At 37.0% G+C, this 18,798-nt stretch overlaps 1 protein-coding gene and 1 long non-coding RNA gene across 4 annotated transcripts in view; one reads left to right on the top strand and one right to left on the bottom strand.

Moving 5' to 3' along the window:
- FCRL5 (Fc receptor like 5) overlaps positions 1 to 2,362 on the bottom strand; it is a 37,030-nt gene extending 34,668 nt beyond the window's left edge. For 2 of the 3 annotated variants that reach the window (XM_050779531.1, XM_050779523.1), the window contains exon 1: positions 2,162 to 2,323. In XM_050779531.1, the coding sequence (XP_050635488.1) occupies positions 2,162 to 2,192 (31 nt within the window). In that variant the 5' untranslated portion in view covers positions 2,193 to 2,323. Of the gene's footprint in view, positions 1 to 2,161 lie in introns of all 3 variants that reach the window. The other variant, XM_050779514.1, reaches the window with a different exon arrangement.
- Positions 1 to 18,798, top strand: part of LOC126948322 (uncharacterized) — a 166,444-nt gene that overhangs the window by 23,634 nt on the left and 124,012 nt on the right. The window lies entirely within an intron of this gene.

Here is an 18,798-nt window from a genome sequence, read left to right on the forward strand (position 1 = left end):
GGGAAATAAGATAAGAGAAGCATGCAGGGCCTGAGTAAGTGGCTCTAATTTTATTATAAAAGTCATAAGGAGTCATGCAATGGTTTCAAGGGGAGATTGACAAGGTTAGAATTTGAAACTTTGATGGAGCACTCTGTCAGTGGACAGAATTTAATGGGATAATATGAAGTAGGGAGACTGAATAGAAGGCAGGGCAAGATTATGGACGCGAATTAAGCCTTCCTTGGGCACCAGACTCCAGGCTATACTCTTTTCATGAGATCATTGAATCCAAGGGTTCATTATCATCATGCCTAATTTTTAAACAATAAACTGAGGCTCAGATTATTTAGACCTGATACTCAGCCCAAGAGATGGTAATGTGTAATTTTTTTCAGAGTGTTTTTCCAAAATTATCTTCATTATCTGCTTGTTTATTTTCCCTTCTCTATAATGCAAGCTGTATGAGATCTAGGACTTTTCTTACGTTCACCATATATCCTCCAAGACCTATAACAGTGACTGGCATATAAAAGATGTTCCTTTAATATTCACTAAATATATTTTTGTTGTATAATGAATTAATTAAAGAACTAGGTTAATAATATAGAGGTAGAAGAATAGAGATTTGAGAAATGGGTAATGAAGAGAGAGAGGACACAAAACTGGCATGTTTATCAATTGAATATATATTCTGCATATGGGTTGATTTATTTATTCAACACAATTTTGGAATGCCAATCATGCTCCAGAGCAAGGCAATAGAAATCCAGGAGTGTGTGAGAGACACATCATCCCCGTCCACATGAGGCTGTTGGAGACTTATCCAAACTTAAGTGTTTTACTGAGAACAACAAATTATTCACCATTCACCTGAATATTTTGGCTTCTTTGGTCTTTGCATTGTTTTAAATGAAGCTAGTATTTTTGTGAGTGGTTTCTATATGGTCTGCATTTACATAGGTTATTTCATATAACCATGTCAATAACCCTATGAGGTAAGTGCTAGGATTAACCCCATTTTGTAAACCAGGAATCTGGTAGCCAGTAGGTGGCAGGATGAAGTTTTGAACCTAGATCCTGTTTGACCCCAGAGCCCATGTTATAAATTTTGCCCTCTGATGCTCAGGACCTGGCCATTACCCACAATGTGTGGGGCCATAATTGAGATGTGTTCCTACTTCAGGAATTATAGTCCATGCACCTTCCAACTTTGGGGTCCTCGTTTCTTATATTATGCCTGCTCCATTTCTGCTCCTCTAGCTCCTACTCACCTCTAAGTTTCATGAAGTCTTCACTAGCTATTTTGAATACAGTTTATTATCTGCCTACAGCATTCATTGGTAACTTTGCCTAGACAATTACTTAACTGGAATCTTGTTGCATAGCTGCTTGAAAGTACATTGGCCTTGCTGGGAGCCTTTCTATGTCATGACCTTCCAGAACACAGACATAGTGTCTCCTATGGACTCTCATTGTTCAGCACCTGGTACAATACTGTGCGTAGATATGACTAAACACATTTGCTGAACAAATAAATAAGCATATTTAATTCTAATATTTAAACGTTAGTAAAAATCAACCAGTTTGCACATACGAGTTGATAGAGACTTATACACACCCACAGGGACAAAGAGAAAGTCATGTGCTTTAGACTTGTCCTTGCTTTGTCCACCGACCCCTCTCTTCCACACCATATTCTTAACCCATTGCTGCAGTGTTTTGCAATTATGTGCAAGAGAAAGAGCTGTCTTTCTTGTTAGAAATCTTGCCCTCTCATGCTCGGGACCAGGATCTGGCCTTGTCATACAAAGAGTAAACACATCTCCTCTACAGAGAGGACAGTGGGCTCTTCTATGAATAAGATGATATGAACAAACAAACATGAAACATTTTCTGGACTTCATGAAGTTCTTTTTAAAGAAAAAAAAAAATGAAATTTTAACTGTCGTGGTTACTGTGGCTTCCTACTCTGTAAGACTGAAAATTCCTTCCAGCTGTGGCCATTTTCTTCAGCCTCAAGAGAAAGCCCTGAGCTGCAGAGCCAAGTTCAAAAACACAGTCTCCTAATGTAGGAAAAATTCTCTCAGCAGGGGCTGTGCTGAAGAAAGGACCAGGCCTGTGGTGGAGAGAGAAGCTGTCCCGACCCCACCCAGGTCCCATCGTGAGCCCTTTTACTCACCCAGGACCAGTAGTATCACCCACAGCAGCATGAAGACCTGGACCACCAAGGGCTGAGATCAAAAGAGAAGTTTTCTCAGAAATAACAGGTTTGAACTTGATCTTACAGTCAGGACACTGCACACCAGCTCCAAGGAGCACATCCGAGAAGTTGCGCTCTCAAAAACAGCAGAATACATTAGTGAATTAGAAAAAAGGAAGTGGGAATACCCATCTTCGGCTACTAATCAGAGTTTCCTGTCCGATGATCAAAGAAAAAAAAAGTTAAGGTTTTAAAAAATCAAATACCCTTGACCCTACATTTTTGCCATTGGGAAATTACCCTGAAGGAAGTATCTGAAGAGAGTTCTATAAGAACGTTTATTGTAGCATTCATTATTGCCTACACACTGGAAACAAAACAAAAAACCACAATATGGAGACTGTTTAAGAATATTCTGATTCTTCCGTACAATGACAAGCAATCATTAAAGAATAAGGTAAATCTGAACATGCCAAGAAGACGAGACCACCTTGTTTGATGTGAAGAGAATAAAAGTGAGATATAGATTGGTTTTGTAGTATTATCCCATTGGGTAAATATTAAAAATAGGATATATGTGTACATCAACTCTTTTAAGTATACTTTTTTTTTTTTTCCTGGAACGTACACACAAAAATACTGATTATGTTTGAAGAGTAATAGGTGGGAAGAAGACAATTTATTTTATGTATTTCTGTACTGTTTGATTTTTTTAAAAAAATTACCATGTGAATGTATAGCTCTTATAATTTTCTAAAAGTCAAGTTTCCATCCTGGTATACGGATCAACAGAGGTTCCTAAGACATCAGCTGCCATGAGGAGTGCCAGTTTCTTTGTTTCAAATAATTTCCCACCCTTTCTCTCTGGGCCCATACCTTGGTCTTCCTAAGGGGGCATTTAATTTTATATCTACAAATGCACATCACCTTAGGTATATTATGTCACATCCGACCCACTGCACCCTGAGGCAAGAAAATCATACAGGGGTTACAGGAGTGAATAGAGATTAATCCATCTAAGTACAAGAGGAGAATTTCAAAGGGAACACAGAGTCTTTGCCTACTTTTTGTGCTAAAACAAATAGTGCTGCTAAGAATATTCTTGTATACATTTCTTGGAGCATGTGTGCACATAATTCTATTGGGTATATACCCAAGAGTGGAATTCCTGGCTCATAATGTATGCATATATTCAGTTTAGGAAGTATTACCAAATTATTTTCCAAAGTGGTTGCGCCAATTCCCACCACACTCACCAACCAATGTATGAGAGTTACCATTGTTCTAAAATTCTTGCTGATATTTGTATTGTCATCTAGTAAAATTTGGCCATTCTGCTAGAATTATCTCAATGTGGTTTTAATTTGTATGTCTCTGGTGAATTTGAGAATGAGCATTTTTTCGTAGTCTAATTGGTGATGTAGATATCCTTTTTATGTGCAATCTCCTTCAAATATTTCCTCATTTTTCTCTTAACTTTCAGTCTTTCTCTTCCTGTTTTGTAGCTATTTTAAACTCTGAATATAAACCCTTGTTGGATATATGTATTGCAAATGTCTTCCTTCAGTCTGTGGCTTGATAGTGCCTTTTGATGAACAACCATTCTAACTTTGACATAGTCCAGTTTATCAATCTTCTCTTTTATGGTTAGAGATTTTTGTATCCCTTCTAAGAAAGTTCGTCTACTCCAAGATCATAAAGATACTCTCCCAGGTTATCTTCTAGAAACTTTATTTTTTTTTTTTACCATTTATTTTATATTTATAATAGCATTGCAATTGATTTTTGTGTATAGTATGAGTGTTTATATTCACTTTTAATGTAAATATAGATAATTTACCCAGCCCTATTTATTGAAAGTTAACTTTTTCCACAGTACAGTGCAATTTCACTTTTGTTATAAAACAGAAAGCCATGTAGGTCTATTTTTGGAAATTTCTTTCATGTCCATTAGTCTATTTCGTCTATCCTCATGCCAATACCACACTGTTCTAATTATTGTTGCTTTAAAATAACGCTTATTAACTGATAGTTTAAGTCATAAAATGCTACTCTTCTTCAAAATTGTTATGGCTATTTTTGGCTCTTTGTATTTTTCTGTACATTTGAAAATCACCTTTTCAATTCCTGCTCCCTCTCTCCCCAAAAGCCTAGAAGACTTTTAATAACTGGGATTGCATTGGATTTATAAGTTAATTTGTATAAATTAGAAGAGATTGAGTCTCTCAATGCATAAGCATAAAATATCCCCTCATTTATTTAGGTCAACTTGACATTCTTTCAGTAATTTTCTGTAGCTTTGACTGTGGAAAGTATATCTTTTGGTAGGTTTATCCTTAGGTTATTGATATGTTTTTGATGATATTGTAAGTGACATCATTAGATTTTTTAAAAATGTATAATTGGTATATAGAAATAGAATAGTTTTTTGTTTTACTGACCATCATTTTTTTTTTTTATTTTTTTGAGATGGAGTTTCGCTCTTGTGCCCCAGGCTGGAGTGCACTGGTGTGATCTTGGCTCATTGCAACCTCCACCTCCCAGGTTCAAGTGATTCTCCTGCCTTAGCCTCCTGAGTAGCTGGGATTATAGGTGTCTGCCACTGCACCCAGCTAAGTTTTGTATTTTTAGTAGAGATGAGGTTTCACCACGTTGGCCAGGCTGGTCTCAAACTCCTGACCTCAAGTGATCTGCCCACCTTGGCCTTCCAAGGTGCAAGGATTACAGGTGTGAGCCACCATGCCAGGCCTTACTGACCTTCTAATATCTACTAAAATTGCTGAATTTACTTATTAATTCTAATAGTTTATCTTTAGGTTATTTTAGATTTCATGCATACACAATCATATAATGATAGTTTTATTCTTTATTTTTAATACTTAAACTTCCTTTTCCCTCACTTATTGAGCTGACTAGGAACTCAAACATGATACTAAAGAGAAGTGGTAATATCAGGCATCTTGTCTTAGTCTCACAGAAAAAGCTCTTAATATTTCAATATTAAATATAATATTTTCTGTAATTTTTTTGGTAAATACTATGTATCAGACTAAATACCTTTCCTTATATTTCTAATTTGTTAAGAAATTTTTCTTTTCTCCTAAATAATAGATGTTGTTTCAGTAACTACTTTTATTGCCTCTATTAGTATGATCATATGATTATTTACTTTTATTGTTAATGTGATGAATTACATGGATGATTACAAATGTAAAATCAACTGCACATGCCAACTTGGCCATGATGTGTTATCTTTTTTATATATTCTTGAATTTGACTTATAAATTTGCTGTGCTTTTCAGCATTTGTGTTCATGAGAAAGATGGACCAATTTTCTTTCTTGATGAATTTTAGTAACAAAATTATATTGGTCTCATAAGCAAGCTCCTTCTTTTTCTATTCTCGTGAAGAGTTTGTGTAAGATTGATGTTATTTCTTCCTTAAATGTTTGGAAGATTTTACTGGTAAAGATGCTTAGGCTTGGAACTTTCTCTGGAGGAGGGCAGATTACAGATTTGATTTTTAAAACTGATACGAGATTATCCAGATACTTTATTTCTTCTTGTGCCAGTTTTGATATGTTGTATATTTTTTGGAATTTGCTTATCAATATTTCCAAGTTTTTTGACATAACATTATTTGCAATGTCCTCATTTATTTTTTAACATATTTGAGATCTGTATTAACATTTTTTATTTTTTCACTCGTAATATTGATAACTGTCTTCTCTTTGTCATTCTATTTTTTTTTCTTGATCAGACTCTAGAGGGAATCATCAATTGAATTAGCATTTTCAAAGAACTTTTTGGCTTTGTTGATTTTTCTGTATTGTATGTTCATTTTCTATTTTGTTAATTTCTCCTCTTTTCTTTAATATTTACTTCATTTTACCTTTTAAAAGTTAACTTGTTTTTTAAAAACTTCTTACAGGGATACTTACGCCTTTGATTTTTTAGTCTTTTATTTTCTAATATGCTATACAGTTTTGTCTAAGTGTGGCTGCAATGTGTAAGTTTTGATATGTCATATCTCTATGATTATTTTGTTAAAAATATTATTAATTTCCATTAGGGTGTTCTTTCTGGCCCATGGGTTGTTTTGAAATGTATTGTTTCTTTTCCTAATAGAGATTTTCATTTTTGTTGATATTAATCTCTAATTTAATTCCACTGTGGTCTGAGAACATATTTTATGATTTCAGTCTTTTGAACTATGTTGAAATTTGCTTTATGGGCTAGTATACAGTCAAGTTTTGTAAATTTTCCATGTTTTCTTTAAAATAATGTATATTTGCAAATGTTGGTGCAGCATTTCATTTCTGTCAGTTACATAATTCTATAATCTATATTGTGTTATTCAAATATCCTATGATATTACTATTTTTTCTGATATTCTATAAGTTACCAAGAAAATTATGTTAGGGCTCTCCATTATCATTGTGAATTTGTCAACTTCCTTTTTATTTCTGTCATTTTTTTGTTTTATACTTTGAAGTTATTTTGTGAATTGCTTACACATTTAGAATTGTTACCTCTTCCCGATAATTTGACACACTTGCCATTATTAAATATTTCTCTTTATCTCTGTTTCTTGCCTGAAAGCCACACTGGGAGAGTCTCATCTACATTTGGACTTGATTCAGTTGATTGGATGCTATGCTTAAAAACCTGAATCTGATGCTGTGTTTGCTGTAATGTTTTTAATGATGTTCAGCCAATCTGAGTATCTAGTTGAGCATGGTCCATTTATAGAATCATTGTTGTTTTAAGTCACAAGTTTTTGGCTTTTTTTTTTTTTTAATGCAGCAACAGATAACTGAGATGGGCTTATTCCATCATGTTTAGGAATGTTATTTTTTGTCATTAAGTGATAATCCAGTTATCTCTAGTAATGTCTGTTTAAAATTTATTTTTCTTGTTAGATCAAACTTGTGAATCATGGTATTCAAATCCACATCTTTTCTAATTTTAATCTATCTCAACTCTTGATTTCTCTTATAGCATAGCTTTTGCATGCTTTAATTTTATCTCATTCTTTGCAATTTTTATAATTGTATAGTTTTATTTCTCTTGAAATAAAGACATTTACTGCTCACAGAACACCCATATGCTCCACATTTTTCAGCTCTCATATAGTAGAGGACCATGTGACTAGATGTGTCCTATAGGCTGTGAGAGGAAGTAGTATAAGTTATTTCCATGCTATCATATACAAGAGCAGGCAAGAAATGCCCCTGTATCACTTCTCTTGCTATAGACACCAAACAGCCTATGTGATTCAGACAGTGCAGGTACAAAATGGTGAAGCCTCTGTGAGCCTGGATCTGTTGCCAGTTCATGTTGGACATGTAACTTGAATTAAAATAAGCTATTATGTGTTGAGTCGCTAAATTTTTAGGGTTGTTTCAAACTGTCTTCTTCTCACTAAAACACACTACCAGAACATTTTTTTTTTTAATTTTTTTTTTTAAAATTTATTTATTATTATTATACTTTAAGTTGTAGGGTACATGTGCATAACGTGCAGGTATGTTACATATGTATACTTGTGCCATGTTGCTGTGCTGCACCCATCAACTCGTCATTTACATCAGGTATAACTCCCAATGCAATCCCTCCCCCCTCCCCCCTCCCCATGATAGGCCCCGGTGTGTGATGTTCCCCTTCCTGAGTCCGAGTGATCTCATTGTTCAGTTCCCACCTATGAGTGAGAACATGCGGTGTTTGGTTTTCTGTTCTTGTGATAGTTTGCTAAGAATGATGGAGTCCAGCTGCATCCAAGTCCCTACAAAGGACTCAAACTCATCCTTTTTTATGGCTGCATAGTATTCCATGGTGTATATGTGCCACATTTTCTTAATCCAGTCTGTCACTGATGGACATTTGGGTTGATTCCAAGTCTTTGCTATTGTGAATAGTGCTGCAATAAACATACGTGTGCATGTGTCCTTATAGCAGCATAATTTATAATCCTTTGGGTATATACCCAGTAATGGGATGGCTGGGTCATATGGTACATCTAGTTCTAGATCCTTGAGGAATCGCCATACTGTTTTCCATAATGGTTGAACTAGTTTACAATCCCACCAACAGTGTAAAAGTGTTCCTATTTCTCCACATCCTCTCCAGCACCTGTTGTTTCCTGACTTTTTAATGATTGCCATTCTAACTGGTGTGAGATGGCTACAGTAACCAAAACAGCATGGTACTGGTACCAAAACAGAGATACAGACCAATGGAACAGAACAGAGTCCTCAGAAATAATACCACACATCTACAGCCATTTGATCTTTGACAAACCTGAGAGAAACAAGAAATGGGGAAAGGATTCCCTATTTAATAAATGGTGCTGGGAAAATTGGCTAGCCATAAGTAGAAAGCTGAAACTGGATCCTTTCCTTACTCCTTATACGAAAATTAATTCAAGATGGATTAGAGACTTAAATGTTAGACCTAATACCATAAAAATCCTAGAGGAAAACCTAGGTAGTACCATTCAGGACATAGGCATGGGCAAAGACTTCATGTCTAAAACACCAAAAGCAACGGCAGCAAAAGCCAAAATTGACAAATGGGATCTCATTAAACTAAAGAGCTTCTGCACAGCAAAAGAAACTACTATCAGAGTGAACAGGCAACCTACAGAATGGGAGAAAATTTTTGCAATCTACTCATCTGACAAAGGGCTAATATCCAGAACCTACAAAGAACTCAAACAAATTTACAAGAAAAAAACAAACAACCCCATCAAAAAGTGGGCAAAGGATATGAACAGACATTTCTCAAAAGAAGACATTCATACAGCCAACAGACACATGAAAAAATGCTCATCATCACTGGCCATCAGAGAAATGCAAATCAAAACCACAATGAGATACCATACCAGAACATTTCTAAATTACCGTTTTTCCAGCCTTACTGGAAACTATTTTGGTGCTCTTCATTAAATACAAATCTAATTTTTGGCTTGAGATACATAATTGTTATCACATTAAGAAAAAGGTCCGGCAGGGTGCGGTGACTCACACCTGTAATCCCAGCACTTTGGGAGGCTGAGGCGGGTGGATCACGAGGTCAGGAGATCAAGACCATCCTGGCTAACACAGTGAAACCCCATCTCTACTAAAAATCCAAAAACTTAGCTGGGCACGGTAGCATGTGCCTGTAGTCCCAGCTACTCAGGAGGCTGAGGCAGGAGAATCGCTTGAACCCAGGAGGCCAAGGTTGCAGTGAGCCGAGATCACGCCACTGCACTCCAGCCTGGGTGGGAAAGTAAGACTCTGTCTCAAAAAAAAAAAAAAAAAAAAAAAAAAGATCCTTCTAGTTTTAATTTTTGTGTGCCTCAGGACCAGTTAAGTAACTTGCAATTATTTATTCTTTGAAAGTTAGAAAGATTTGTCTTTGAAACTCTCTTATACTGATAGGTTTCTATAATGGGATTGTTCCTCGGAAACTGTTTAAAATTCTACTATGATAATTTATCTGTTTAAATTTTCTATCTTATTCCCTGGCAATTCTGTTTTTTGTTCCTTGGCATTGGTTTATTTTTTTCTTTCAAAGCAAAATTAGCTCTTTAATTACCAGCTCTGTTGTTTTGTTTTCTAACGTGCTCATTTCTGCTTTTCTTAGGTATATTTTTGCTTTCTAAATTCTTAAATTAAATGTTTATGTATTTTCAGTTTTCTTATTTAGTAATTTAAATGTTCAAGGCTGTGAATTTTCTTCAGTGCTTTAGTCATGTTCTATAGGTTCTGATATATTCTTTTCATTACAATATGTTGTACATAGTTTACTATTTAAGTTTTGATTTAATGCAGGAATTTTTAAAACATTTAAAAATATCTAGATGGTAGATTTTTCTTTTTCTGGTTTTGCTATTAATAGTGACATTTTACCATTCATTGCATTTTAATACAACAACGTGATATATGTAGTTTCTGGAATTTACTACTTTCTGGAATTTATTGAGATTTTCTTTGTGATCTAATATGGTCTTTTTTCTCCTCTTTTTTTTTTTTTTTTTTGATAAGTATTTCATGGACCTTTAAAAATAAAAGAAGATGTATTCTTCATCTTCAGGATAGGGTGTTTCACATATATTTATTACAGCCAGTTATTGAATATGTTAAAGAAATCTTCTATAACCTCATGTAATACTTATTTTTCACTGATTTCTAAAATTTTAAAGTACAAGATCTGATGCATAAAAATTCATAGCCAATATTTGTTGCAGGTTGTACTCTCTATAATTATAGAGTAGTTTTTTGGGTGTGATTTAATACTATATTGTTTTGGGTGTGATTTAATACTTTATTGTTTTAGCTGAATTAGACTTGTTTGATATTAATGTCATGATTCTTGTTCTCATTTGTTTGCATGGCTGTATGCTTTTGTCACCATTTTATCATGTCTTAGACTACTTTGTTTTAGAATTATTTCTTGCATATAATATATGCTTGGGTTTTGTTTTTAGATTACAAATCTATTTCTTTGATAAAATTATCATATTTCCACATTCATAAGACAAAGGTGGTTGGTCTTAACTCTGTTATATAATTCATGTTATCAAACTTTTGCTTTTAAATGTTTTATTTTCTTTCAATCCTTTGTATTTTTAAAGAGCGTACAGCACTGCTCATGTTTTGAAGGAATTATAGTTTGTTCTTAGTTATCCCAGTGGTTAACCTTGTAACTCTGGTATTCTTATAGCTATCTTTTTTGATTTGATAATATATCTACTTATTTCCTATTAAAAAAGAAAGGAATCGGCCTGCTATTACTTTATCCCATATGTTTTCATATCCTCCACCTCCTGATTTTTATTACTAATAGTATAATTTCTATATTTTCAGGGTTTATAATATTTACGCTGTGTTCTATAACCGCATAATTCTCATAATTTCCTGATTTGAGTGTTATATTTAATTGAATTCAATACTCATCATAGGTTTTAAGTCATGTTTTGTCTTAAAGTGCCACAGTCATGGAGTTCTTGCACGTTAGAAAGTATGTCTTTGCTTTATTCCTGAAATATATCTGGATTTAAAATTCTTGGGTTAATCTTTCTTCTCTAGAGGGTCTTTAAACATTAGACTATTGTCTTCTAGTTTTGAACGCAGCTATGAGTTTGAAGACAGCTTTTTCCCTCCTCCACATAACTTGACATTTTTCTGGTTGTCCACCAAATTCTTCAATTTTTTTTTTGAAATGGTCTCTGTCACCCAGGCTGGAGTACAGTGGCACCATCTCAGCTCACTGCAACCTCTACCTCCCGGGTTCAAGTGATTTTCCTGCCTCAGCCTGCCGAGTAGCTGGGATTGCAGGCGTGTGCCACTGCACCCTGCTAATTTTGTATTTGTAGTAGAGACGGAGTTTTGCCATGTTGCCCAGGCTGGTCTTGAGCTCATGATCTTAGGTGATCTATCCACCTTGGCCTCCCAAAGTCCATTAAATTCTTTTTTAAAAAATCTCTGAAGTATAGTAACTTTATCTAAATATGTCATGTTGCTAATTCTGTATCAGTATTCTGGATGCTTTCTTCTATTATATCTTTAAATATTTTTCATTTGCATTTATTCTGTTGGCTTCAGAATACCACTTATGGGAATATTGGAGATCTTTTATCTGTCACTCATATCAATTATTTTCTCTGTAATAATTTAAACCTTTGTTCTTTCCTATTTTATTTTGTTTAGTTTTATCAAATCCATCTTTCATTACTATATTTTCAGCAATTTTTATTCATTTTTTGTTTTCTGATTTTAATATGGCTGATTTTCCTCTTCTGGTTTTTGAACTTTATTAATTTACCCTCAATAGTCTTCTGTTTCTGCTACATTTTTTTAAGCCCAAAGTGTTATTATATGAAAAAGAGACTTTATTTTTAAAATTTCTCTGATGTCATGGAGAAGAGGTTGTCTGATTTTTTCCGGGTGGCTGGGTGGCGTTGTGCTTCTTCTGCCTATACTCTTTTACTGCCTACACTTTTTCATTCTGTCTACATGCCTGAGTCCCATGCTAGTGACAGTCTGATTACGGCTTATCTCTCAACAAGGGCCACACTTTCCCAGCTCTCTATTGACTGAAGAGCAGCTTGTGGGACAAGCTGGTGTGTGAGCTGAGGCAGCAGACAGCTTGGACCTAGGTATTTTGCTTCAGAATATTTCCTCATATGGTGATTTAGCATGTACTTCTCTTCAGCAAATAATGTTCACATCTGCAGAGCCAGTACTGTGTATACCATCTCTCCTCACCTCTGCAAAGTGTCTCATTCGGACCGTATGTCCCTGTTTTTTTGAGTGTTCTATGGGACTTGAGGATGTTGCTAGAGTTTCCATACTCCCAACACCTTGTCTTCTGAGTATGAGTTTACTGGTTTGGAGCTTCAGGACTTTGCCCCTTACTTTTGGAAAACTTGGAGCTTTTCCTTTAGAAGTGTATTGGAGCCTGTGTTTCCTGCCACCTCAATTCTTCCCTTGGTTTGATTTGAATTTTAATTTCACTGTGGTTAGAAGCTGCTCTCCAGAGTTTATAAGTCGGGGAATGTGGGTTTTCAAAAGTTTCACTGAGGATGGAGTTTCTTTTTTTGTTTGTTTTTTTGTTTTTTGGTCATTTGTGGTTGGTTTCAGTATGTAGAATGTGTAGATATGCCTTTTTCTCAACTGAAGGAGATCCTTACCCTTATCTCAATAAGAGTTACCATATATTGGATGATTACTGTAACACAGCATCACACCAGATACTTTGTAAATATTACCTTATTTAACCTTTGAATCAACAGGGAAAAAACACAGAAAATATTCTTTCAGGGAGGTATTTTTATCCTCATTTTATAGATGAGAAAAACTGAAGTTCAAAGAAATTGCACACTTTACTTTCAAGCACCTCATAAGCCAAAAGCCAAAAGTGGTAGAGAGCTGTCTGAGCATGAGCCTAAAAATTTCAACAAAGAGATTCAACAGTCACAGGTCTCTGAACAGGAATCTAGATGCAAGATCTTCCTACAGCCAGCTGTAGCAGCAGCAGGGGCCACGGTTTAATGGTTACCTCTCAAGAGTAATTACTAGGGGAAGATTTTGGTGACAGAAAATGGAAACTTAGAGTTCTGAAGTTTATAAATAACCACTGTACTATTTATAACACAGAGAGATAAAAACTAAAGGTTCTTGGAGGGCGTATTTAAACAGGCAGTGTGGAATTAACCACAGTAATCTCATGATCACCGAGTGGGCTTGGAGCAGCTCTTGGGCTCTGTCAGTCAGTTTGGAGAGTGGGCAGAGCCTCTCAGGAGCTCCTGGAGGGATGAGCAGAATTTTGTATACTGACAAGCAGGATGCTATGGCCACAAAATATACTATGGTAAATGGGGAGAGAGAGTTGATACAGATGAAGAGAAAGTGCTGGCAGTGAAAACAAATCTGGGCAAAACGAAGATTTAATTTCTTAAATATTAATATTGGATTTTCCGGAGGGAAAGTCTTACAGGCGATGTTCTGTCATGATGGAGAGGTGAAGGAGCACAGGCCCTGTTACCAGAAAAACTTAGGGCTCTGCCACTCACCAGCTGGGTGACCCTGAGCAAATTATTAAACTTGAGCTTAGGTTTCTTCATCCTTAAAATGGGGACCACAGGCCGGGCGCGGTGCCTCATGTCTGTAATCCCAGCACTTTGGGAGGCTGAGACGGGTGGATCATGAGGTCAGGAGATCGAGACCATTCTGGCTAACACGGTGAAACCCCGTCTCTACTAAAAATACAAAAAATTAGCCGGGTGTGGTGGCGGCGCCTGTAATTCCAGCTACTAGGGAGGCTGAGGCAGGAGAATGGCGTGAACCCGGGAGGCAGAGCTTGCAGTGAGCCCAGATTGCACCACTGCACTCTAGCCTGGGCGATAGAGCGAGACTCTGTCTCAAAAAAAAAAAAAAAAAAAAAAAAAAAAATTGGGGACCACAATGCCCACCTCACTAGGCTGGTGTGAAAAATCACACTCAATATATTCGAAACCTTTGTCTACATGACACCAAAATCTGTTGCTTTTTCAAAGTTCTATTCACTTTCTGCACTTCAGCCTTTCTACCAGTTGTCTTTACTTATGCTAATGGATGCTTATGAAAAACCCTGGGTGACTGCCTATGTATTTAACAGCTCTATTGAGGTACAATATTTAATGATATTATTCACTCGTTTTATCACCATCATCTAATTTTAGAACATTTTCACCACCTCAGAAAGAAACCTGGCATCCATTTGCAGTCACTCTCAATTCCCACCAACAACCCAGGCTACTAACTGTTTACCAGTTGACTTTTTTTCTTTATAGAGTTGCCTTTTCTGAACACAGAAATGAATTCATATAATTTGTTCCCTTTTGTATCTGGCTTCTTTCACTGAGTATAATGTTTCTGAGGCTCATCCATGTAATAGCATACGTCACTACTTTGTGAATTTGTTTTTTGCGGTTTAAATATTCTAGAGCAGTATAAAAAGGTTTATTAAGAATCTATTGGAGGACAGGCATGGTGGCTTATGCCTGTAATCCCAGCACTTTGGGAGGTATAGGCAGGAAGATCGCTTGAGCCCAGGAATTTGAGAAGAGCCTGGGCGATATAGTGAGATATAGTGAGAACGCGTCTCTACAAAAGATACAAAAAGTAGGCAGGTATGGTGGTGCGTGCCTGTAGTCCCAGCTAATTGGGAGACTGAGGCAGAAGGATTGCTTGAGCCTGAGAGGTTGAGGCTGCAGTAAGCTTAGATTGTACCACTGTACTCCAACCTGAGCAACAGAGGGAAATCCTAGCTCAAAAAGGGGAAGAAGAAAAAAGAATCTACTGGAATATTTCACAATTTTCTGAGTGTACTACCTATACCAACTTGAATGTGATAAATAAGGGCAACAGCTAGAGATGAGGAAAGAAAATGTCTCGATGTCCACCACGAGCAGCTTCTCTTCTTTGTGGCTCTTCTCCCACGCAGGCATCTCAATACAGCATTGGCCTTGTTTATTCAGATGCTGATCCTTGGCAATGGAGAAAGCTTGTTATATGGAAAGAACATAGGTTTTGGGCTGGGCATGTTGGCCCATGCCTGTAATCCTAGCACTTTGGTAGGCTGAGGTGGGTGGATTGCTTGAGCCCAGGAGTTCAAGATCAGCCTGGGCAATATGGCAAAACCCTGTCCCTACAAAAAGCAAAAAAATAAAAAATTAGCCAGGTGTGGTGGTGTGTGCCTATAGTTCCAGCTACTTGGCAGGCTGAGCTGGGAGGATCTCTTGAGCTCGGGAGGTGGAAGTTGCAGTGAACCGAGATTGCACCACTGCACTCTAGCCTGGGTGACAGAGTGAGACCCTGTCTCAAAACTAAATACATAAATAATAAATAAGAGCATAGGTTTTGGAATCGGACAGACATGAAACTGAATCTTAGCTGTGTCACTGTCTGGGTGACTGTAGGAAAATTTTTGCAAGATATAATCCCAGTGTTTTCATTTATAAAGCAGGTATTAGTTAGACTTGCCTTCTAGCTGTTGTCAGGATTAAATGAGATGTTTGTAAAGTAAATATTAGAAGCACATAGCAGAAGCTGCATAAATAGCAGTTATAAAGTTTATCAGCCTAGCCCTCTGAACTCTGGCCTCAGGTCTTCTTTCCATTCACACAATTACTATTTCATCAAGGCTGTTCTTAGGCCAGGGCTTTTGATGCTCAGTAGCCCCCTAAGCACAGCACAGTCATGGTCAGAAATTCCAATGACAGGTTGAAACAGCTACAAAGAATTTATTAAAAGAGAGTACGAAATTGTTGGGGGCCTGTTTAAATCTAGAAGATCAGTTCCCCGTTGGAGAGCCCTCCCACCAGTCTCTTGTGACTTGATGAAAATACTCAACTACAGTTGGCTTCCTCGGATATGTCCGGTGTGGTCACGCAGGGCCCAACATTCAGAAGGGCCCTGAGCTTGGTTTAACGCTTTGTTGTTGCCATCTTGAAACTTGTAATAGCTCTATCTTTGAACTTGTGTTTAGTACATGAAGTCTAATTGGATAAGAGTCTATGCATGAGCTGAGGAGATACTTGCAATATGCGTGTTCACTATTGTAACATCACAGGATCACAGAATTTCAAGTGCACCCACAACGAGTGGGACTTCAGTGAGACGCAAAGCAAGTACAAAGTAAGTGTATGACATCAATGACCGACAGCCCCACGAAGGCATCACTTTGCATTTGACCCAGATCTTGCTTCTCATATAGAAAGAAGGCAGTGGTGTTTCTAAGAAACAAACAGTCAAGGAACTCTATCATATCTTCCTTATGTTACGTCCTTATATTAGCTAATCACTTTCATTGAAAACAACAGAAGGAAATGGAAAGACAGGGCAACCTGGAGTTGTTTTACCTTTCCCTCCTTCCATTCTCATCAATAAACCAAAGGTAGAAAGTGTTGTTAGAATGTGCTCATATCAAGAAATAAAACAAAAAGAATCGCGTATTTTTAAAAATTTTATAGCATTTCCACTGTTCTGATAAGAAAAAAATGCCTGTGTGCATAAGCTATGAAGTATGTATTGTCTAATTTTAATAATCCTGCATACTGATTAAATGCTTTTGTAGTGCAAAATATAAAGATGAACAGTAAAAATTCACACTGATAATTTAAAATGTCATTTTTTTCTTCTCTTAGAATGACATTAAATAGCGAATAAAGAAGCATCGTGACAAGTTAAGGGAGAGACCATGGAATAAAGGAAAAAGTGCCTTTAATGGCACATTTTTTCTTGCTTTTTGAACAAAGGGCCTTGCATTTTCTTTTTGCACTGAGCCCCACAAATCATGTAGCCAGTTTTGCATCTAACTCTGTTCTCTTTTCTGCAGTCCCTGGGTAACTGCCAGGAGAGGACTTTGGCTTTTTAAAGAGATAATAGAACAGATGTGTTCTCAGAGAAGGAAGGCCTTATGCAGATGAACTTTCTTCCTTTTGTCATGAAAACCCTCATTATTAAACCAGAAAATAGAAGGCAACTGGTTTGAGGCTTTCCCCTTATCCCCTCAGCTTATGTAAATATTTGAGGTGTTATTTTTCCATGGCTCTGGGAAGTCCGATGACCCAACACACTTTTGCATAAACATAAATGATATATTTATCTTGAGGTTCCTCTTTCTGAAAGTCTAGAACTAACATTTGGGTGGGGGTTGTGGAGTTTTTTGTTTGTTTGTTTTCTGAGACGGAGTCTCACTCTGTCTCCCAGGCTGGAGTGCAGTGGCGCAATCTGGGCTCACTGCAAGCTCTGTCTCCCTGGTTCAAGTCATTCTCGTGCCCCAGTCTCCTGAGTAGCTGGGACTACAGGCGCCTGCCACCACACTGGCTAATTTTTTGTATTTTTAGTAGAGGCGGGGTTTCACCGTGTTAGCCAGAATGGTCTCGATCTCCTGACCTCGTGATCTGCCCACCTCGGCCTTGTGCTGGGATTACAGGCATGAGCCACCACATGTGGCTTGTGTGGGGGCTGTTTTTAAATCTTCTCTAAAGTTCATGCCAGCTTTGGAGATTTCATTAAACATGACAAGTGAGAATTTGGGATGGAGCTTATGTGCACTGAAGGCTGATGGTGTGCACAGGGGAATCATGGAATACATGGCACTGGTCACAGAGATTATATAGGTAAACTTTCTACCTTGACTCAAGAATAAAGGCAAGAAATTGTCAAAGGCTATTTTTTGTTTTTAGTTAAGACATAAAGTGATATTCTGGGAGAAAGAAACTCAATATGAATGTCAAAGTTTCTAGAAATTGTTTTGGGAACAGATTTGGAAAATTAAATCATGGCGCATAAAATGCAACATTAAGAGAAAAAGAATGAAACTGCAATATGACCAAGGAGCTTTTAGATTATGCTGCATTCTCTCTCCATTTATGGCACATCATTCCCCTGGCTGTCCAAGCCAAATTCCTGGGAGTCAGCCTAGACTGTCTCCTTCACCTCCAATCAATCACTACTTTTACTGTTTCCTACAAAACAAGTTTTGCACCCTTCTGCTCTAGCACATCTGTGACTCTGGCCCTCTTTTTCTAACCTAGGTGATAGTCACAGCAACCACCCTCCCTGCCACCAGCCAATCTCGCCTACCTTAAAGTTATTTTTTACACAACCACCAGGAGAATCTATCTGAAGCACAAACCTGGATATGTTGCTTGATTAAGCACTTCAGTGGCTTTCAGTTGTTACAAAATGAAGCTCCTGATTATGGCACCAAGGCCTACTAGGGTCTCACCCTCTCTGGACTGACATGATTTTCCAGTTAAGAGAATTTTATTCTGCAAATATACTAAATTGCTTGTAATTTCTTGAACACATGTTATTGTCTTATGCCTCTGCACATTTTCTATTTCAGTCTAAAGCCATTTTCTTCATTTCCCAGCACATCCTCTCTGTGTCTAATTTTCCAACTCCGTCTCCTTTTGCTCTTCTTTCTGTTCCCTCTTGCCTTCTCATACTTCCTCCTCTCCCTGAGAGCTAACATTTATTAAACGCTTACTATGTAATTATGCAGTGCTTAAGATTTCACACATTTAAGTGAGCCGAGATCACGCCACTGCACTCCAGCCTGGGCAACAGAGCGAGACTC

Source organism: Macaca thibetana, chromosome 1 (assembly GCF_024542745.1).
Source record: "Macaca thibetana thibetana isolate TM-01 chromosome 1, ASM2454274v1, whole genome shotgun sequence".
In the NCBI taxonomy this organism is placed as follows: domain Eukaryota; kingdom Metazoa; phylum Chordata; class Mammalia; order Primates; family Cercopithecidae; genus Macaca; species Macaca thibetana.